This window comes from Abramis brama, assembly GCF_963993115.1.
Source record: "Abramis brama genome assembly, chromosome: 24".
NCBI lineage: Eukaryota > Metazoa > Chordata > Actinopteri > Cypriniformes > Leuciscidae > Abramis > Abramis brama.
Genome location: NC_139986.1, coordinates 26,904,174 through 26,926,307, shown reverse-complemented (window position 1 = coordinate 26,926,307; position 22,134 = coordinate 26,904,174). Strand labels below are relative to the sequence as shown.

Genomic DNA, 22,134 nt, shown 5'->3' with positions numbered 1-22,134 from the left:
AATCAGGAACCTTTAAAATAGCATAATAGGGATACTTTACAAACACTTGATCACACAGCTGACAAAAAAATCTTGAATTGCAAACCAAAATTTTTGTACCAAACTTGGTTGAATAACAAAGCCCAGATTTAATTCTCACCCCTCTATAAGAGTCTTCAGGCGATTTGTTGTAGTTCCATATCCTGAATCCGGTGATCGTCTGCGGCTGATCGAACCTCACGGTGAGTGTGTGATCAGAGCCGGGTGTGAAGGGAATCAGCCACATGTGTTTATCATCTGACGTGATATTCATCCCATCAAACAACCTGAGAGAGAAAGAAGACAGGATTTAATCAGCCACAAATACTTTACATTTTAATTGTGATATACAGAACGTATCTGCGAGAGAAAGGCCGGATTCACTGACTTGTCCAGAGTTCGAAGGTCATTGCTGTACTCTGGGAGGTCATTGAGGTCACAGGGCGACGCTGTTACCATAGAGACATCAAGAGAGATACTCTCACCGCCCTTACCAACGACCTCTAACCCTGTCAATCCCACATAGTGAGGATCACCCCACGACGACATCAGGTTCACCTGCAGAACTACAAACACATCAGAGTTAACTCAATAACATAAAACTTTTTATGATTTCTTAAGTATAGTCTTGAGAGCTTTTGAATGTTAATTCTTCTAATCATGTTACTTGTAATAATGTTTATGATAATTACAGATTAGTTGTACTTTTATAAGTGTGAGGGGACTTTTAATGTTTCTATATGTACTTTCAAGTATATATATATATGGATATAGCATTTTTTCTTTAAATTAGTGTATGAATACATTTAATAATTTTGAGGATTATGATTTATATTTAATGGTTTTTCCAATACATTCAATATATTTTGTGTATATATATATGTTTTTTTGATTGACTTCAATATACATGCATTAGAAGAATAATGGTAAACGTGTTTTTTAATAGTGCGGTAAAGGATCAGGTGCGTGATCTACATGTAGACACTGATGATGATTTGATATTCAAAATGTTTTGTCTTTGCACTAAGCACTTTTATCTGAATAAAGCTTTTCTCTCAGGTGTTGTGTGTGGGATTTGTGCTTTTGTACTGTGACTGATACTCACTGCTGCCAGTGTAAAGTCCAGTAGTCTCCTCTGCAGCGTCAGCACACGGTTCAGCTGCGGGGATGCAGTCCAGATCCATCTGAAGAAAAACACTATTTAAATTTAAAAGGTGCTATTTATATATTTATCCAGCATTTATAATAGTATTTATTTTATTTGCATACTACTTTTTATTTCCTCCATTCATAATGCCATGTATTTGGTTTCATGCAACTCAAACAATTGCATCTTCATGTCCAAAGCCATTCCTTTCTCTGGCACTTAGGATAAGGTAGTTTTTGCTCCTGTTTCTTTCAAACTTCTATTTGTAAATAACCTCAATTTTGCTTCATTGTGATTTTGATGGATTTTTCACAGATGTTCTGGAAAAATTATTGCAGCTTGAAGGCACACTTATAAAAGATCTTTTTATTTTGGGGATATTTAATTTTATTCTATCAATCAATAAATTCCACTAGAAACAAACCTTGTTGTATTATTTTATTTTAATTTAATACTGTGAAGCTGCTTTGATACAATCTGTATTGTGAAAAGCGCTATACAAATATACTTGATTTGATTTGATTTGATCTTTTTGACACTGCACGCTAACGTCTTAGGATGTAAAATTATTACTGATTAAAATCAAATAAAAAAAATTATAGTGTAAAGAGTTAGTATTATAGTGTAAAGATTTTCCGAGCAAGTGTAGATATGTAAATTTGGGTTGTGATTAAATTGTCATATCATTTTATAAACGAGCCATTTTTACAGTTTGGTCTCAATAAATGTTTCTACATACTCCATTGTGAAAATGTTTGGGGTTGGTAAGATTTTTAATGTTCTCTTTAAAGTCTCTTCTGCTCACAATGGCTGCATTTATTTGATCAAAAATACAGTAAACATTATTACTATTTCAAATAAGTGTTTTCTATGTGAATATATTTTGAAATGTAATTTATTCCTGTGATTAAAGCTGCATTTTCAGTATCATTACTCCAGTCTTCAGTGTCACATGATCCTTCAGAAATCATTCTAATCTGATGATTTGATGCTCAAGAAACATTTCTGATTATCAATGTTGAAAACAGTTCTTTTGCTTCATATTTTTGTGGAAACGGATAGTTTTTTTTCAAGATTCTTTGATGAATATAATGTTTAATAAAAAAACAGCATTTATTTGAAATAGAAAGCTTTTGTAACATTATAAATGCCTTTACTGTCACTTTTGATCAATGTAATGCATCCTTGCTAAAAGCATTAATCTCTTTAAAAAAAAAACTCCAAACTTTTGAACTGTGGTGTAAATGTTACATAGTACATTTACACGGAGCCAAAAGTATCTAAGAAACGAGCGCTTCGAAAGCAGCGTCCCCCCGACACCCACCGGCGTCTCCTCGCTCCTGAAGCCGGCCTGTGTGAAGGGTCTCTCCTCTCCTTCCCCGTCAGCCGTACGCGGGCGCTGCAGTTCCTCTTCCTCCACGCTCAGCCCATCCATCTCCAGCTCACCCCCAAACGTGTCATCAAACTGGGCCATGGCCTCCAGGATGTCATCATCCGTGGTGAACAAGATAGTATCACCGAACTGATCCAGTGCTGAAGAAAACAAAACCATGATGAAGTTCATGTTTACGTTTATTAGGGGTGCAACAATAAACTCATGTCGATACTCTCACAATGATTTAAACACAGCCAAAATAGAGTTATTTATATATATATATATATATATATCCTTCTGGGTAGCATTTTATTAAATATGTATTTTATTTTTAATTTATAAATAATATTAAAGCCCCTCTGCAGTCAATAGTTGTATCCCTTAAAACTCATCTTTGATCATCAAAATTAAATGTTTGAGAGTTTGTCCTAAAGCATATTAAAAACACCACATAGATATATAAAACTTGATTTTCACCACAGGGGGACTTTAGTAAACATGGAAGATCAAATGTCTGACCTCCTGGGTTTACCATATTTGATGATAAATCTAAACATTGGTTGAACTATACACAGTCGCATTTTTGTATTGTGATATATTGTGAAATGATATATTATTACACACCTAACATCAATGCATTTGGCAGATGCTTTTATCTAAAGCAATTTACACTGCATTCAAGGTATTCATTTTATCAGTTCATGCATTCCCTGGGATTCAAACCCATGGCCTTGGTGTTCCCAGTGCCAAATCTACTGTTTGAGCTACAGAAATGCAATTAATTAGCAAGCATTTTGCTTTCGATTATCTTTTTGTCCATACCTCCTGAGAGCGTTCCAGAAGCTTTGGCGATCTCCCCTCGGAAGATGCAACGTCCATCAAGACTCATTTCCATTTCTCTTGCTCCTCTGAACGAGTGTATCCTGGACTTGTTGTAATTCCAAACACGGATCATTGCCAGGCAACATCTAACACCCAGATCCACGGAGATCACGTGCCTGCGGCCCGGGGTGAACGGAGCCAGCCAGAGGTGCATGTCGTCCTGTGTCAGGTGTACGCCGTCTATCAGGTTGGTAACGACCCGTGGGTCTTTCCCGTAGGCCGGCAAGATATTGATATCAGGCGGGTCGGCAGTGATGTGGACTGGTTTGACCGGCTCACCGGTGGAGGAGAAGATCTCAATACCATTGAGTCCGACATAGTGACGGTCGCCCCACGTGGACATGATGTTAACGACGAGGTGGCGACCTTGCGGGAGAACCGGGATCTCGAAGTCCTCATCAGGGTCGCGAGGGTCATCTTCAGGGTCGTCAAAACCAGGCAGCGCTGAAGCGGAGGGGCGTCGGGTGGAGACGGGTGTTGAGCGGGACTGACGCTGAACAAACTCGTCAAAAATATCGCCCTCCAGTCCCATGTTGGAGATTCGCCCTCGCTGACACTGGTTAAATTTTGTTAACGAGTCCCATGATTCCATTAACGGGTCATCCGGTTCACACCAATGAGGCTTGAGTCTTCTGTTGTGGCCGGATGATGGGCTGCTTTCCTCTACGGCAACAAGAACAAACAGATGAATAAAATAGCCATACATTTACAGAAAGACTAATCATTAGCCTTAAAAAGGTGCATAAATCCATGGGGAAGATATGATTGGCTGCATCCCAATTTGCACATTTCTAGTAAGCACTGATGAAAACTCATTTTACTATAATTTTTGACATACTTCCGAGTGAATCGTGATTTTCAACAACAAAAAATATATAAAAGGTGGGATTTACAAACACATTACAAAGACTTGGAATAAAGTGCACTATAAAAACAGGAGATTATGCAAGTAAATAGTCAAATTTTCATTTACAGATTAAAAATGTAGGTTCATACAATTGTAGAAGCTTCGAACTCACATTCCTCGACATTATTCGACAGCAAAAGAATCAAAAGAGAACTAACTAGGGCAATATGGCAAAAAATATGATATAAATGTTTTTCCCAAATCATTAGTCGATAGATAGTTCTCACAATGTTTTTTTCATACCATTACATGCTTGTTAGAGCTCAATAATTAATGTAAACGTTACATAAACGCCACAGAATAGTTATCTTTTAATTTATGCCCCATTAAATCGTTTTGCAAACACATGATTTGCGCAGCACTGACCTTAATCATGCATACTACTCTAGACAGCTAGTATGCACATACAGATGTAGCTTTGGTGTACTTTGAGAAATGCACCTGTTGCGGTGAAGTCGCTGCTGAGGTTGGGTTGTGTTTTGTGTAGAGACCGTGCTGAACCTCTCCTGCCACTGACGGGTCGCTCCGTCCTCTCAAAGCGCTCATCCCACAGGTCCAAATCCTGGTCCAACCGATCACTCAACTGTTGCTCTAAGTGCGATTCTTGTTCTGTCTGCATGCTCGGGTCTCTCTCATGTTTGGCCTCTAGCCTATAATTCAACCCCAAATCGGGGTCCAAATCCAAGGAATCAGAACTGAGTTCACGGGACGCTTTCCTCTGCGCCCCCTTGTAGCTCGAGGCCTCTTTGCAGGCACGTACGGGGTTGCATGAGATCTCAGGGAGCACTGAGTGTTTGGATTTGTGTTGGGATGTATTCTGCTGTTGGAGCCACTGAGGTCGCTCTCGCTCCCGAGACCCTTCGGCTTCATCCGGTGCGCTCCGATTCACAGGCCGGAGCCAAAGTGGGATCCGACTGGAGGACGGTTGCGTGGTCACCGTCTCCATCGCCTCCACATGTGGAAACCCTTCCTTGCGTTCCGAGGGTAAAGAGAGATCCAAAGGGGGCGAGTCTCTTTCTAGAGAGTCTCTTTGCATTGCCGCCACACTCCTGCCAGGGTTAACCAGGTTACTGTCACTCTCTGATTCGTCCTGGTTTGTTTCTACTATTGAGAAATCCGCATTCGACTCCTGAGGCTCATGGTCATGTGGGCTGCAGTCTTGCAGACTGTGTCCTGAAGAGACCGGGCTTGGAGAGGTGCACTCTGGGAGATGTGGTTCCTGGAGTTCAATGGAGTTGTTGTAGTCGAAGACCTGGTTTCCACAACCCTTCTCCAACTCACCCTCGAAGACCAGAGTGCTGTTCACATACAAGCGAACGTGCCGAGCGCCCACGTCCAGATCCTGTCAGAACAAACACATGCATATTCAAATGGATCACTAAATGTGAGTGTTACCAATGTGCATTTAATTTATCTATAATTATCATGATATTCACACCATTACTGGGGAAGAAAATGCATCCCACATGTTTGTTAGACCTCAGTAATTAATGTAAATGTAAAAAAGCTAGAAAGGCTTTTCCACAGAAAAGCTAGCTTTTAATTCAGGGCCACAGGAAATCTGCGTTAAGTCATAAAACGTGAACAGTTTAATCAATCTTGGAAGATGTAATTAAGTGAAAATATAACAATTTACCACAAAACATAAAAATAAAAAAAGTAAGGTGCTGCACAGGTACAACAGAAATTGTATACTGTTTAAAATAAAATATATTGGTTGAATTACACTCCTTTATTATTATTATTATTCCTTTATTATTACTTTGAGTTGTACATTTTACTGTACAATATTTATATATTTCTGTCTTAATTTCTTCGTTACAGCAAACTTTTACGATAGATAGATAGATAGATAGATAGATAGATAGATAGATAGATAGATAGATAGATAGATAGATAGATAGATAGATAGATAGATAGATAGGTAGATAGATAGGTAGATAGATGGGTAACTATAAGTGTTCGTAATGACTTAGTGATGCTTGACTTAGCGAACACTAAATACTGTAGACTAGGAATGACATAAAACAGATCCAGGATCAGGAATAAGACTATCACACTTATACATTCTCTCACACACTGACATCATTCACACCCTACCGTTGAATCTCTCTGGATATGTTCATCAGTGAACTTGTAAAGAGACGCTGAAGCTTCTATGCCGTAGACGAGTGCAGTGCTCAGACTGACGGAGCGCTGGGGTGGGGGAGATAAACTCAGCTAATCCCTACAGCTAATCTCCAACTGTTCTACATACACACACACACACACAGACACGCGCACATGCACACACACACACACACACACACACACACACACACACACACACACACACAGATACAGACACACACACATTCTTGTACACCTATCTTTGTGAGGACATTCTTTCACACTAAGCACTCGCTGTGTGTGTGTGTGCGCTGCCTATGATGGTGTTTTGACCAGCGGAGAACTCATGAAGAGCTTATGAAATGTGTAAAGGAGTCAAAACAGCGTCAGGAATCCCTCCGTCACACACACAAACACAGATCTGCTGTGAGGAGACGCGGTTCTGACGCCGAACTCTGATGGGAAACATCGCGGCTGTTACAAGAACAAACAGGTTTGCTTGAGCATTGTGTCCTTTTAAGGGTTGCATCTTGTGACATCATGTCCCGTTTTTCGTTCGTTTACATGTCTTTAGTCCGTTTGGAAGCAAACCAAGACCCATCTTTTTACTCTGCTTGTTTGTAGCGCACCTGGGTTCAGACTTCAGATGGTATTCAAATGAACAGAGAGTGTGTTTTCTAATGCAGAATGTCAGCAAACGTTCTTGATGGCAAAGACTGAATTGATCGTTTGGCTTGAAGGAGTTGCTCTTGCTTTTAATAAACACAGTGTTGTATCGTCCTGTTCTGGGTGTTTGTGCTTTCGGCTGTACTCACATTAATGCTGTGGTTATAATTCCAAATTTTGATCCGAGAGATGTTGAAGCCTGGGGATCTTTCCACATTCCTGATGATAAAGTACAGCTGGACCGGCGGGTGGAACGCACACGTCCACATGTGACGCACTTTTGTGGTCTAAACAGAAACAGACCACATGCTAATTTGAATGCATCAATTATTATGAATTAGTGGGCTACAGTAGTAAAGTACACAAATACTTACTTTAGTTTTCCCGTTGACGAGGGCAGCAAGATTCCCGGGCTGGTCCGTGTTTCGAATGTCCAGGTCATGTGGAGACACGTAGAGTTTTTGGCTTTGAGGACAGAAGAACTGAACTTCTGTGAGCCCGACCTGGCCCGGGTGACCCCAGTTTGACAAGATCTCCATGGTTACATAAAGAGTGGGCGTCACCTGCAGAGATACGTCCTTCTGCTGTCATGGAAACAAAGAGGGCATGATGAAACGCAACGTAAAACTCAATACCACTTAAAAAGCTGGAGTTTCATACACGCTTGTGAATGCTTTCACTATAACAGGAAGATTGCACTTTTTGTATAATTTTCATATTTTTTGTGTTTCATGTTTTTATATTGGTATCTTTAAGCTAATTGTGTGTTCGTTCAGTAAAAAGCAGTAAGCAGTTTTTTTTGAACAATTGTTGATTTTGCAGTAAACAATTTGCATGTAATTTCTTTATCCAGATCAATAACTTTTTAAATTTTTTGAGAGCAAATTAAATAAAAATATATATATTTATATTTATCTAAAATTAATTATATAATTAGGGCTGGTCGATATCCATCTATCTATCTATCTATCTATCTATCTATCTATACACTGTATATTAGGGATGTCAACAGATACAATTTTTTAATCGTGATTAATCACAACCTATTGTGCAATTAATCGCATACTTATTGTGAAATTAAACATATATCTGGTTTATTACGTTTATTTTGTCATCATTTGCTATATCCAGCGAAGTAAACCATCAGATTTAAGGATTATTCTAAAAAAAAGGACACTTGGAGACTCCAAAAGGACACCAAATAACCAAATAATATAAGGAGTCCATAATTCATAAATGTATGCACACCAAAGCACCAATGAAAAAAAATAACATTACAGAACAAAACTTTTCAGAATTCAGTGTACAGTGCAACAACAAAGAGCTGGTTTACATGAAACACTCAGTTCACATACACAGACTCACGCTTGCTACTGTACGACTCCTGTACATCAGCGCAATCGTCTTAGCCTTGATTACAATCCGCATCCATCAAAATTTTACTATCGCGACGCTGGTTTGCTTTATCCAGCCAATAATCGGAGTTTGCGTATCATGTGTTTTGACGTTTGGCTCAGTCTCTATTTCACACAGCGTGATGCGTGAGGGCTCGTGCTCTTCAGAAACAATCACAGAATATGACAGAGCTCGTGTTTTAAAGCGAAACACACACTGGAATGAATAACTCACTGAAAACTGGCCGCAACTCTGCCATCTCTGATGTAATAAGCCTGGACTTTTAAGATCATGTAACTGCGTGACGCAAATTACATTAATGACCTCAATTTCACGAGCTTCAGTAATTTATTTGCGTTAAATAATTTTAATGCGTTAAGGATTTTGAATTAATCGCATGCGTTAATATATATATATACAGTGAGGAAAATAAGTATTTGAACACCCTGCTATTTTGCAAGTTCTCCCACTTGGAAATCATGGAGGGGTCTGAAATTGTCATCGTAGGTGCATGTCCACTGTGAGAGACATAATCTAAAAAAAAAAATCCAGAAATCACAATATATGATTTTTTAACTATTTATTTGTATGATACAGCTGCAAATAAGTATTTGAACACCTGTCTATCAGCTAGAATTCTGACCCTCAAAGACCTGTTAGTCTGCCTTTAAAATGTCCACCTCCACTCCATTTATTATCCTAAATTAGATGCACCTGTTTGAGGTCGTTAGCTGCATAAAGACACCTGTCCACCCCATACAATCAGTAAGAATCCAACTTCTAACATGGCCAAGACCAAAGAGCTGTCCAAAGACACTAGAGACAAAATTGTACACCTCCACAAGGCTGGAAAGGGCTACGGGGAAATTGCCAAGCAGCTTGGTGAAAAAAGGTCCACTGTTGGAGCAATCATTAGAAAATGGAAGAAGCTAAACATGACTGTCAATCTCCCTCGGACTGGGGCTCCATGCAAGATCTCACCTCGTGGGGTCTCAATGATCCTAAGAAAGGTGAGAAATCAGCCCAGAACTACACGGGAGGAGCTGGTCAATGACCTGAAAAGAGCTGGGACCACCGTTTCCAAGGTTACTGTTGGTAATACACTAAGACGTCATGGTTTGAAATCATGCATGGCACGGAAGGTTCCCCTGCTTAAACCAGCACATGTCAAGGCCCGTCTTAAGTTTGCCAATGACCATTTGGATGATCCAGAGGAGTCATGGGAGAAAGTCATGTGGTCAGATGAGACCAAAATAGAACTTTTTGGTCATAATTCCACTAAACGTGTTTGGAGGAAGAAGAATGATGAGTACCATCCCAAGAACACCATCCCTACTGTGAAGCATGGGGGTGGTAGCATCATGCTTTGGGGGTGTTTTTCTGCACATGGGACAGGGCGACTGCACTGTATTAAGGAGAGGATGACCGGGGCCATGTATTGCGAGATTTTGGGGAACAACCTCCTTCCCTCAGTTAGAGCATTGAAGATGGGTCGAGGCTGGGTCTTCCAACATGACAATGACCCGAAGCACACAGCCAGGACAACCAAGGAGTGGCTCTGTAAGAAGCATATCAAGGTTCTGGCGTGGCCTAGCCAGTCTCCAGACCTAAACCCAATAGAGAATCTTTGGAGGGAGCTCAAACTCCGTGTTTCTCAGCGACAGCCCAGAAACCTGACTGATCTAGAGAAGATCTGTGTGGAGGAGTGGGCCAAAATCCCTCCTGCAGTGTGTGCAAACCTGGTGAAAAACTACAGGAAACGTTTGACCTCTGTAATTGCAAACAAAGGCTACTGTACCAAATATTAACATTGATTTTCTCAGGTGTTCAAATACTTATTTGCAGCTGTATCATACAAATAAATAGTTAAAAAAATCATATATTGTGATTTCTGGATTTTTTTTTTTTTTGATTATGTCTCTCACAGTGGACATGCACCTACGATGACAATTTCAGACCCCTCCATGATTTCTAAGTGGGAGAACTTGCAAAATAGCAGGGTGTTCAAATACTTATTTTCCTCACTGTATATACTATATATACTATATATACTAATATATATATATATATATATATATATATATATATATATATATATATATATATATATATATATATATATATGAACATCTTTAGCTATATCGCCCAGCCCTACCAGTTGGTCCACCTTGGTCAAGCTGGTTAGAGCAGGTAGAACAGTTACCATGGTCCAAATCAGATTAAATGAGATATTAAATGAGATATGAGATATACTCACAGGAAGAGTGAAGCTGCTGTCAGTGAGATCAGCCTGATCATCAGCATCGATCCTCTCTAGAGCCTTTAACAAACACTTCTGCTGCCTGAGAGACAGATAGAGGGTGCAAAGTAAAAAAATATAGAACCATTTAGTTGCATTCTGCTGTTCTTAAATAAATAATGGTGTATTACAGTTTTTTTGTTGTATTTATTGTTCATTTACACAACTGTTCAAATGTTTGGGGTCAGTAAGATTTGTTTTTTTTTTTATATAAAATTGATCAAAAGTGTCAGTAAAGACATTTATTATGTTACAAAAGATTTCCATTTCAAATAAAAGCTGTACTTGTTTCTTGAGCATCAAATCATCATATCAGAATGATTTCTGAAGGATCATGTGACACTGAAGACTGGAGTAATGATGCTGAAAATGCAGCTTTGATCACAGGAATAAATTACACTTCACTATATATTCACATAGAAAACAGCTATTTTATATCGTAATAATATTTCACTTTATTACTGTTTTTACTGCATTTTTGAACAAATAAATGCAGCTTTGGTGAACAGAAGAGGCTTCTTTCAAAACATTAAAAATCTTACCAACTCAAACTTTTGAATGGTAGTATATTTATATTTATATTTATATTTAATGCTGTCAGTCACACATATTGAGATGCCAGAAAAATAAAGCTCTGGCTTTTTTTAATTACGCCAACAGATATTGCCCCCATAAATAGTTTTAAATTAGTAATATAGCAGCTTTTTATTACTTCAAGTAACTTAGCTAACTAAAATCTAGTTTCACAATACCGATGTCTGTTATGCATGCTTGAGGAATCATGTATACCTGGGTTCCATGAGAGCGATTCTCCGCATAGCTCTGTTAACCCGATACTGATCATCATCATCATCTTCCTCCTCCTCCTTAAAAATATGCAGACAGGCATTTTACACTATCTTAATTAGGCTATATGATCTATCATTAACATATGAATATGACAAGGCATTGTAGAGTTGTGCTGTGAGTGAAGCTGCACCGGTGTGTGTTGGGCCGTCCTCCTGTCCGGTCCTCTCTGCCGGTGTGTTTGCAGCGGTGTGTTTTCTCTCTGCAGGGCCTGAAACACACCGAAAGCCGTCTCGTCTGAATCTCTCTGCTCCTGCACCTTACGAGCCGCAGACAGGGGGCGCTCGACACGACTGCACGACCCTACAGGACAACAAATCATATTCTGTGTGTTGATTACAGTAGTTAAGCATCAACATGCTATTAAACTAATCTTGCAATACTTTAATAAAGGGGGACCAATATGGGGGAAAAAAAATATTAGAAAAAAAAAAAGCTCCAAGTTTCCAATTTGGTGATGATATAGATCAATATTACTATAATATAATATAATATAATATAATATAATATAATATAATATAATATAATATAATATAATATAATATAATATAATATAATATAATATAATATAATATAATTGCTAAATAAAAAATATTCAACAAAATAAGAAATATTACTTTTGAAATATTTAACTCTAAAGAAAAATATTTCAATATTTATGACAAATAAAATAATAATACTTTTGTAAAATTACAATACTAAAATGTATTGCTGTCTTAACGTCCCTTCTTTAATAAACCCTAAACACACATACATATTTGATAAAATAGTACATTTAAATTATATTTAACTATTTTTATTAATAATTTGTGTCACTGAATGAATTGTATTTAATCTAAATCTCTCTGACTTCATCTACAGTCTGTTTGCTGCAAAGCGGCCCACGCCGTATATCCATATTTCACTTTAATTTGTTAATGTTTGCAAGCATACACTGATGAGTAAGTGTGAGTGGCGCTTACGTGACATCGCCTGTCTACTTTCACACACTCTCTCGCTCTGTCTCCTCACGGTCACTGGGTTGGTAGGGATGTACGGCTCCACGTTGTCCTTTCTTTTAGCTGAGAGAGAGCGTTCCATCTTTTGTCCTCCTGCACACAAAAACTCAGTGAAAATATGGACTATTTGCACTGGATTTGCAACTTCATTTTAATGGTTTGTTCACTTGAAGAGAGGTTAGACACTTGTTCGGTCTATCAGGAATCAAGAACAAAATCATTTGGGGGGAAAAAACAAATTGCATTTTTCGTTGCAGTGTTGCAATTTAAAAAAATTAATAGCTCCATGTTTGCTGTGCTTTTTTGTATGGCTTTGCATTTGGCCAAAATGTTGTGTTTATATATCAATATAATTAAATAATATTAATAATTGTTTTATGATTATGATTATTAAATTTAATTGTCAAACAAAACAAGAAATATTACTGTTGTAATAACGCTATTTCACTGTAAAATACAAACAAACAAAAAAACATAGTTTAAGAAAAATAACACTTTGTCAGAGTTCATCACCTTGTGAGGAGGGGCCAAATTCCAGCATGATGAGGTCACCATGTCCGAGCTGCTTGTTGATTGGCTGGCTTGTGTGTTGGACAGGAAGTGTGAGGTCAGGGAGGCTTTCGCTGCTCTCCTCTCTCTCGATCTGTTCTTCTATCCATTCCTCCTCCGACTCCTCTCCGGCCGAGTCTCGAGCGCTGCGCCTGACGCTCACCTCCAGACTGTGACGCAGGGCCTGAAACACACTAACACTGGTCAAGCATTGTGTATGCAGACAAACAACAGCACAGACAAACTATATCAGTGATGACAGAACATTCAAAGGCTGAGTGTGTGACATCCGCTCCTGACCTTGACCTGGTCAGGATTCAGAAGAACTCTGTCGACAGGCTCCGGCTCACTGCGTGACCTCTGACCGAGTGAATGAGACACTTTCCTGCTTTCATGAGCAGACTGAGAGAGAAACACAAAGTCAATACAACAACAACAACAACTTTAAAATGCTTTTACAAATGGAAAAATGTTCAGAATGGCATAGGACCTGATATTTTTGATAGACCTGTGCTGTGTGTATAATAGACAATGTACGCTAATTTTCTTTATGCGTAGAATACCTGGATAACACACTACTTTTGCCCAAATGTACCAGGGCACATTGTATCAATGCAATGCGCTAGTGACAGTGTTTGCTTAAATGCTCATTATTTGTTGATTACAAATGCAAAATTACCATATGTATGCAGCTGTGTGACAGAATTACCACAATTACTACATACAGTAGCAGCCAAAAGTGATGAAAAAAGGGATATTTGTTTTTAATTACCCTACAAGTTCGATGAAACCATAAATATATAAATATATATATAAATATACACACACACATTTATTATATATATATATATATATATATATATATGTATTTACATTTACGTTTAACAAATTTGTAATAATATTTTAATTAGGCCTAAGGGTAAAGATGTCATTTTCATCATTTTACAAGGCTGGACACTATGAGTTATTCCTGTTTTTGAATTAATAAATAATTATTCACATCAATAATGACAGCAAAATAGTTGACTACATTAATTCACCTCAAAATATTGAAGAAAATCCTATTTTAGTTGTTTTAAGACTCGCAACGGTCAGGTGGAGTTTAGAAGTTGTAATTATGTAATTATGGATGCAACATGAAAAATGGAATATTCACAGACACACACACACACACACACATTCTCACCTCCATATCCACGCTCTCGTCCGGCTCAAAGTCATCGGAGTATCTGTGCTCCGGTGAAATCTTCTTTTTCCTTCCTTTCTCAGTGCAGATGTAGACAGATTCCTATAGTAATGATGCATACAGTTAAAGTGCAGTGCCAGGAAGGAGACGGAAAAAGCAAATCTAGTGTGGGATGAGTGTTTGGACAGTGTTTGAGTTAGTCAGGGCATCACCTGCACCCATTGGCGTCTCTGTGTTTTCTCCGGTGCCGTGTGGCTCCTCTGTGTCTGTCGGTCTAGTTCACGCTCCTCTGCGCTCGCTCTGGAGGAATCTGTGTGAACACAGACACGTTCTCTCATGCGGCAGGTCACAGGAAGCCTCCGCTCATCCGTCAGTGTGTGGTGTGTGTACCTGCAGTGCGTGTGTTTCTCTGTGCTTCTGAAGGCTGTGTGCTTCTCCTGCTGGATCTGCTGTGAGCCGCATTAGCAGTGTTGATGTGAGCGCCGTTGATGTACAGATTGAAGCCCTGCTCTAGAATCTCCAGCTCCTCCTGACGGGGATCTTTCCTCTGAAGTCTTCTCAGCGCCCTGAGGGAGAACATTAAACATGACACCAGCCGATCGGCACACGTCTACTGAGTGGAAGAAAGATGCGGGTAGAAAGGCAGGGAAATAGGGGGTCTTAAAGGTCCCGTATTATGCCCCTTTTCACAAGATGTAAAATAAGTCTCTAATGTCCCCAGAGTGTGTATGTGAAGTTTCAGCTCAAAATACCCAACAGATCATTTTTTACAGCATGTTTAAATTGTCATTTTTTGGGGCTCAGAAAAACGCGCTGTTTTAGTGTGTGCCCTTTAAATGCAAATGAGCTGCTGCTGGACGACCCAGGGGGCGGAGCTTCATGAGCTCACGCTCAGTCTCTCAGGACAATTTCATCTCACGGAATGATGATAATATCAGAAACTCTCAGTAACGGCGTTCATTTCGAGTCGGACAATAATGCCTACAGAGTCAGAGTGCTGTATAGAGATGGAACAGGTATAGTTTAGTAGTTTAATTACGGTTATTATAACGTATTTGTCATCTGCTTGTATGTATCCATTATTTATTAGTAGCCTACAAGTCTGCTGTTTCGGACCAGGCCAGGTCAGGTCAGTTTTACTTCAGAAAATCACCGTAAGAGCTGAGTAAACACAGTAAGTTATAAGAAGTGCGCAAGTACATAAACGAATTTCAGTAGAGTTGAGGGAGCAACTGTGGGCGGAGGTTAGTCAAAAAACGGTTCTAGTGACATCATTAAAGAAGGAAGTAGAGGGATGTAGTCCAAACGGGCCATTCGCTGTAGGCGACTTCTGTTAAATAAAATATCTCGCTTGGCATTGAACTTTGAGCTTTATAATTTTACAGATATTATTTATGCTCTAACAGCAACATTACACACTAGCTAAAGTTTGAAACATGGGATCACGAAGAACGGGACCTTTAAACATTGTAGACATTGTTTCTAACTATTCAGGTCTGATGGGTCTGACAAAATATTCTATTTGAACTCTTCACTTTTCATTTAAAGGCACAGTATGGCATTTTTCTCCACTAGGGGTCACTAACCTATTTACAATAACAAAGGCGTAGTTTGATGACGCAACATTTGCTAAGAGTTATGGATCTTGTCGTCAACGTCAAGCCGACCGATCTAATAATGTTTATGGGTGACTGAATACATCAATGTTTTTATCATGACTGTGATATGAAGCAGTTCGGGATTGCTAAGAGACAGCTATCAGCTCCACACGCGACGCGAGTCCCGCGGATATAAAAGGAATATGGACATTTCATTCTACCGAACTACACGCGAGTGCAGAATTACTACTCACAGGTCAGTTTATTAGACAAATTAAACTTGTGAGGTAACGCAGCGCTGTTTCACTTGGTCTAACATTACACTAGCACACTAAACTGCATTTGAATGTGTTGAAATGTATGTGTTAGTTTGTCTGTATGAGACTAGCAGTAAGCTAGATCAACATTAGAATAACATACAGATCATATTCTGACATTTTATCATTGTTGAACTATATAACATTGATTAGTTTTATGTAAATGTGCTCACCTGTTTAATAAAGTACATGTAGGAGCGGTCGAGTCTCGGACGTGGAGCTCTCGTTTATATACTGTCTATGGGAGCTCTCGGCATCTCGAAAACACCGCGCTGATATTGATTCTCGTTTTAGTTCTCCTTTTTTTATCCAAAGTCAGCTTGCCATGGTCCATAATGTTTGAACGAAACAACAACAGCGTGCAAATAGACATTGCAAACTACAAAGTTGTCCGCGTCAGTCGCTTTGGTTACTATCAGACGGCTCTGGTTCATAGCTCTGGTTGCCATGGCAGCACGAGCGGAAACCAGGGACAACGCGGATATGACGCCATTGGCGGCGACAAAACGGAAATAAAGAAACGGGACGTTTCTCGAATTAAATTACAAATTTCTCCTGGTTTGAAAGTTGTTGGAAACAGTCGGGATAATGTAAGTACACAACTATAAAAAAATATATAACATAGATGTAGTGATTTTTGCTATTTTTAAAGCAAAAAAGTTACATATTGTGCCTTTAAGTTTATTCAGGTAATTCACACTTAATTTAACCCGCTGACCACCTACTCTCACTGTCCCTATTGGATCAGCAATAAATCTTACATTTCTTACATGTCTCACAAACTTAAACATGTGTTTTTCTGTGACATATGATTGTGAGTTCTGTAAGTTTTTTAAATTGTCAAAAATTTGGGCTTGATACGATTTTCTTAAATGTTTTTGAAATAAGTATTTTATGTTCTTGAAGGCTGCATTTATTTGATTAAAATACAGTACAATTAACAGTAAAGTTGTGAAATATTACTACAATTTTAATGAACTGTTTTCTATGTGAGTATATAGTGAACTGTAATTTATTCCTGTGATTAAAGCTGAATGTTCAGCATCATTACTCCAGTCTTCAGTGTCACATGATCCTTCAGAAATCATTCTAATATGATGATTTGATGCTCAAGAATATTTCTTTGTATTATTATTAATGTTGAAAACAATTGTGCTGCTTCATATTTTTGTGGAAACTGTGATACATTTATTTTTTCAGGATTCTTTGGTGAATAGAAAGTTCAAAAGAACAGCATTGTAAAATTATAAATGTCTTTATTGCCACTTTTGATCAGTTTTTTTACATCCTTGTTGAATAAAACCATCAATTTTCTAAAAAAAAAATCTTACTGACCAGTTTTTCCAGCAAAAGACTTTATTGCCATTTTGGCGTTTCCTGTATAATTAAACAACCGTATAAATCACAGCTATTGCAAATTTTCAAGGTAAAAAACCATTAACATTTGAGAGAGAAAAATCTGAGAGAATAATAATTAAATCATTTTAAAATAAACATTAAATAATGCATCTAAAATCATACATTTAAATGTAAACTTAGAGATAAAATTAAACATTTATAATTTTTGGTGTTGGATCAAGTGAAAATGTCAGCAGATAAAGTAGAAATCTGAATAACTGGACAAACTAGACCTTATAATAAAACCTTATTGTTGAACCCTGCCTTATGTTTTTAGTAGGTTTAATATTAGAGAACAATAATAGTAATGAATCTAATAGTATTAGACTTAAATGAAATTGACATTTTTAGCGTGCAGATTAAACAAGCTGAGATGTGAATGTGAATCACTGTCTCTCTGAATCATGTGTTCTGAAGAAAGGAGAGATATTGTTTCATTGGCAGTTTGATATGTACTAACAGCCGAGATGAAAGACTACACGTCATTTAACGTTACAAATGTCCACGGCCAGTTAGAATTTCACTCTAGCAGGTTTTCAGCCAATCAGAGCAGCTCATTAGCGCGTCCAATCATGTAGAACGTCACATGGCTGAGCGGCGTCTGCGTGTGACTCGTAACTGAAGCCATATCGCTCACACAGTTAACCTGTTTTTGTGTTATCTGACCTGTGTTTGTACATTTGTGTCCGGGTGTGTCATCAAACCTGTTTTTGTGCTGAAGGTCGATTAAATATTCATCCAGCTTCTCCTCGGCGGAGGACAGTTTTCCTGCCCGGCTCCTCTTGAGCTCCTGCACACGACAAACTCTCAGTCAGATATGATCACGAACAATATATGACACACTAGATGATCAAAACGCTGGTGCACAGACAGAGAGAGACAGAGAGAGACAGATGTGACGGAGAGAAGAGAGTTCGGATGGGAATCATCCTGGTTTCATTTAACCATTATTTTAATTTCACTGCAAAAAAAAAGATTTTCTTCTACAGTATTTATGTCCTGTTTTCTATTACAAATATCTCAACATTCTTAAATGAAGATACATTTACTTGAGATGCCAAATGACTTAACATGTTGAGTTTTTACCTAAAATAAGAAAAGAAAAATCTGCTAAAATCTACTTAACTCAAAGGGAAAACTATTATTTTCCGGACCCTATTGGCAGATGGGTTTTTTTCTTGTTTTAAGCATAAATTCACTCACTTTTGATACATTTTTCAGAAAACAAGACTTGATATCTTAAGTTTTTTCTTCTTGAAATACAGTACCAGTCAAAAGTTTGGAAACATTACTATTTTTAATGTTTTTGAAAGAAGTCTCTTATGCTCATCAAGCCTGCAGTTAAAACAAAAACAAAACAAAAACAAAAACAGTAATATTATGAAATATTATTACAATTTAAAATAATGGTTCTCTTTTTTAATATACTTTAAAATGTAATTTATTTTTGTGATGCAAAGCTGAATTTTCATCAGCAAGTACTCCAGTCTTTGGTGTCTTATGATCCTTCAGAAATCATTCTAATATGCTGATTTATGATCAATGTTGGAAAGAGTTGTGCTGCTTAATATTTTTTTTTATAACCTGAGATACTTTTTTCAGGATTATTTGATGAATAAAAAGTTAAAAAGAACTGTATTTATTTAGAATAGAAATCTTTTGTAACAATATACACTACCGTTCAAAAGTTTGGGAACAATAACTATTTTTTTTAAAAGAAATTAGTACTTTAATTCAACAAGAATGCGTTAAATTGATAAAAGGTGATGGTAACGATTTATATTGTTAGAAATGTTTTTATTTTGAATAAATGCTGTTTTTATGAATAAATGCTGTTAACGTTTTACTCATCAATGAATCCTGAAAAAAGTATTCCAAAAAAATATATTAAACAGCACAACTGTTTCCATCATTGATCATAACTGAGTATCAATTCATCATATTAGAATGATTTCTGAAGGATCATAAGACACCAAAGACTGGAGTACTTGCTGATGAAAATTCAGCTTTGCATCACAAAAATAAATTACATTTTAAAATATGTTAAAAAAGAGAACCATTATTTTAAATTGTAATAATATTTCATAATATTACTGTTTTTTTTTGTTTTTGTTTGTTTTTTAACTGCAGGCTTGATGAGCATAAGAGACTTCTTTCAAAAACATTAAAAATAGTAATGTTTCCAAACTTTTGACTGGTACTGTAGTTGTATCTTGATGCAAGAAATGTTCAATATTTGTAATGGAAACAAGACAAAAATACTAAGAAAATAATTTTTGTAGTGTTTGAGGAAGCAAACCATATGCTAAATAAAACATTAATATATTACAATATCCATGACTACATGCTGCAATTATGAATTTATGAATTATGAATCAGCCTCAGAGACTGATTTGTGAACGACTCACTGAAATGAATCAGTTCATAAGAGTCATTTGAATTACACTGGTCATGCAGCCGGCGAGGAAAGACATGAGAGACAGACATGAAAGAAGAAAGACAGATGTGATAGTCAGGATGACTCTTACAGAATCTGCACTGTTTCAATCACAGCATCTGGACACTTGAGAGGAGAGAGAAAGAAGAAAGAAGGAGGGAAAAGACAGGGAAGAGAAGGAAACGAAGTGTAAATTAGATTTAAATCAACAAACCAAGGAGATTTTTTTTATTTATTTGCCTCTTGATTGAAAAGAACATTTCAATATGCAGCTTGTGTGTTTCTGTCAGGTGTGCATTGCACATGACACATCACAATTCAGCGATGTAAATCAGTGTAAAAGCAGTGTACCGGTGCGGTAACAGATCTACATGACCAAACCTACTTGTGCTGAATCACCATGAGCTTTTAGCATAAATAATATATTTTGAGCAGGAAAGCTGCAATAAGAATTCATTTCAAATACCTTGTTTTATAGCTGTCCTTTTCAAAGGAAATTAAATTCATATTAATATTATTATTTACTGAAACACATCTGTGCATCATGTCAAAACAGGCTCATATTAAAAGATCTCAGCCCGACACTATAATCTAATATATAAAATAACAACTATCGAGCTGTCAGAAAACTAAAAAATTGTTTATTACAGGTAAGTCTGAAATAACAGTGTTATTTTAGCATCACTGAGATACTATATATCACTGAGTTTATATATATATATATATATATATATATATATATAGCAATTTTGTTGTGGGTTTTGTCACTTTTATTAGTTTTAAATATGTCTATATAGTTTTATTAATTTGATTTAGTTTTAGCTATTTTAATAAATCAGGTTAAACTAGATTAAAACGATGCTGCCTTTGCAATTAGCTGGAAAAAAAAGTTTATGGAATAATATATGTTTAAATGTATTAAATATATATATATATATATATATATATATAAATAAAAGTTAACATTCTTTCATTTATTTATTTAATGGTTTTAGTTTTAGTTAATTATAATATGGCTGGTCTGAACATTGTTTATTTTCAGTGTTCCTGTATGGAAATAAAATGTAAACAATAAGAAAGGCAGAAACTGCTAAAAGAAATCAAACAGCACAGATCTCAATCATACTAGAGAAAAGAGGCATTAGTTAGTTAAAACTATATAACTTAAACAGATGGAAGAGTAGCTAATTAACACTATATGACTTTAAATACAGTACCTCTATCGATTGTGTATAACGTTACTGTATGAGTTTTTATATACCTATAATGTGTAATAATGCATTATCAATGTAAAGCTTTTGTTTTGACCAGATTCCAAAGCTTTTATGGAACCTGAATCAAATACAGTATTTGCAAACGCTGACATGAGCTGTAACGTTACAGATTGATCACACAGATGTTGTACAGATGTTTACATGCTGAAAACTAGCCTCTCTGCTAACAGCACACACAAACCCTCTCCGCCATTAAACTGTACGTCAAAAACCATCATATTCACTCTGGTATTCATTTATAAACACTCTGAAATAAACAAGTTGGATAATAAAAGCTATCAACTCACAGTCCATGACATTTCTCAGCTGAAAACGCCTTTCTGTTTGCTAGACTGTCACTGAGCGTCGGTGTTGTTGAGTTCAGTGAGGGCTGGTAACCAGGAGATGCTGACCAATCACAGCGCGTCCTCTGAACGCAAACCCCGCCCCCACACGCTTGCAGCGGGCATGTGACTGACCAATCACAGCACGCCGTGAAAAACAGGACCGCCTACACAGCGGTGGAGCGCCATCAACAAGGAGAGACGCTGTCCAATCACAACACGCAATCTCATTAGAAGACCCGCCCACACGGCTGAGCCCAACATAAAATGCTTGTACGCAACTATCAGCTTTGATAAATGAACATTAATTTGGTAGTCTTTCTTGGATAGACTTTACATTGGATGTTACGCCAAAGTTTCATAAAACAATATTATTCCAAATATTGAAATACTATTCTATTAATAACTAA

At 37.2% G+C, this 22,134-nt stretch overlaps 1 protein-coding gene across 3 annotated transcripts in view; it reads right to left on the bottom strand.

Moving 5' to 3' along the window:
- katnip (katanin interacting protein) overlaps positions 1-21,781 on the bottom strand; it is a 30,800-nt gene extending 9,019 nt beyond the window's left edge. The window contains exons 1-20 of one of the 3 annotated variants that reach the window (XM_084103190.1): positions 21,689-21,781; positions 20,219-20,253; positions 18,395-18,480; positions 14,768-14,943; positions 14,590-14,687; positions 14,378-14,479; positions 13,492-13,593; positions 13,156-13,375; positions 12,607-12,735; positions 11,778-11,947; positions 11,588-11,664; positions 10,757-10,841; positions 7,479-7,688; positions 7,254-7,391; positions 4,771-5,671; positions 3,363-4,085; positions 2,490-2,698; positions 1,124-1,202; positions 407-584; positions 140-305 (exon numbers count right to left, since the gene is read on the bottom strand). In XM_084103190.1, coding sequence (XP_083959316.1) covers positions 140-305; positions 407-584; positions 1,124-1,202; positions 2,490-2,698; positions 3,363-4,085; positions 4,771-5,671; positions 7,254-7,391; positions 7,479-7,688; positions 10,757-10,841; positions 11,588-11,664; positions 11,778-11,947; positions 12,607-12,735; positions 13,156-13,375; positions 13,492-13,593; positions 14,378-14,383 — 3,393 coding nt within the window. In that variant the 5' untranslated portion in view covers positions 14,384-14,479; positions 14,590-14,687; positions 14,768-14,943; ... (1 more) ...; positions 20,219-20,253; positions 21,689-21,781. The remainder of the gene's footprint in view (positions 1-139; positions 306-406; positions 585-1,123; positions 1,203-2,489; positions 2,699-3,362; positions 4,086-4,770; positions 5,672-7,253; positions 7,392-7,478; positions 7,689-10,756; positions 10,842-11,587; positions 11,665-11,777; positions 11,948-12,606; positions 12,736-13,155; positions 13,376-13,491; positions 13,594-14,377; positions 14,480-14,589; positions 14,688-14,767; positions 14,944-18,394; positions 18,481-20,218; positions 20,254-21,688) is intronic. The other 2 variants (XM_084103188.1, XM_084103189.1) reach the window with 2 other exon arrangements.
- Between the last annotated feature and the right edge of the window lie 353 nt (positions 21,782-22,134).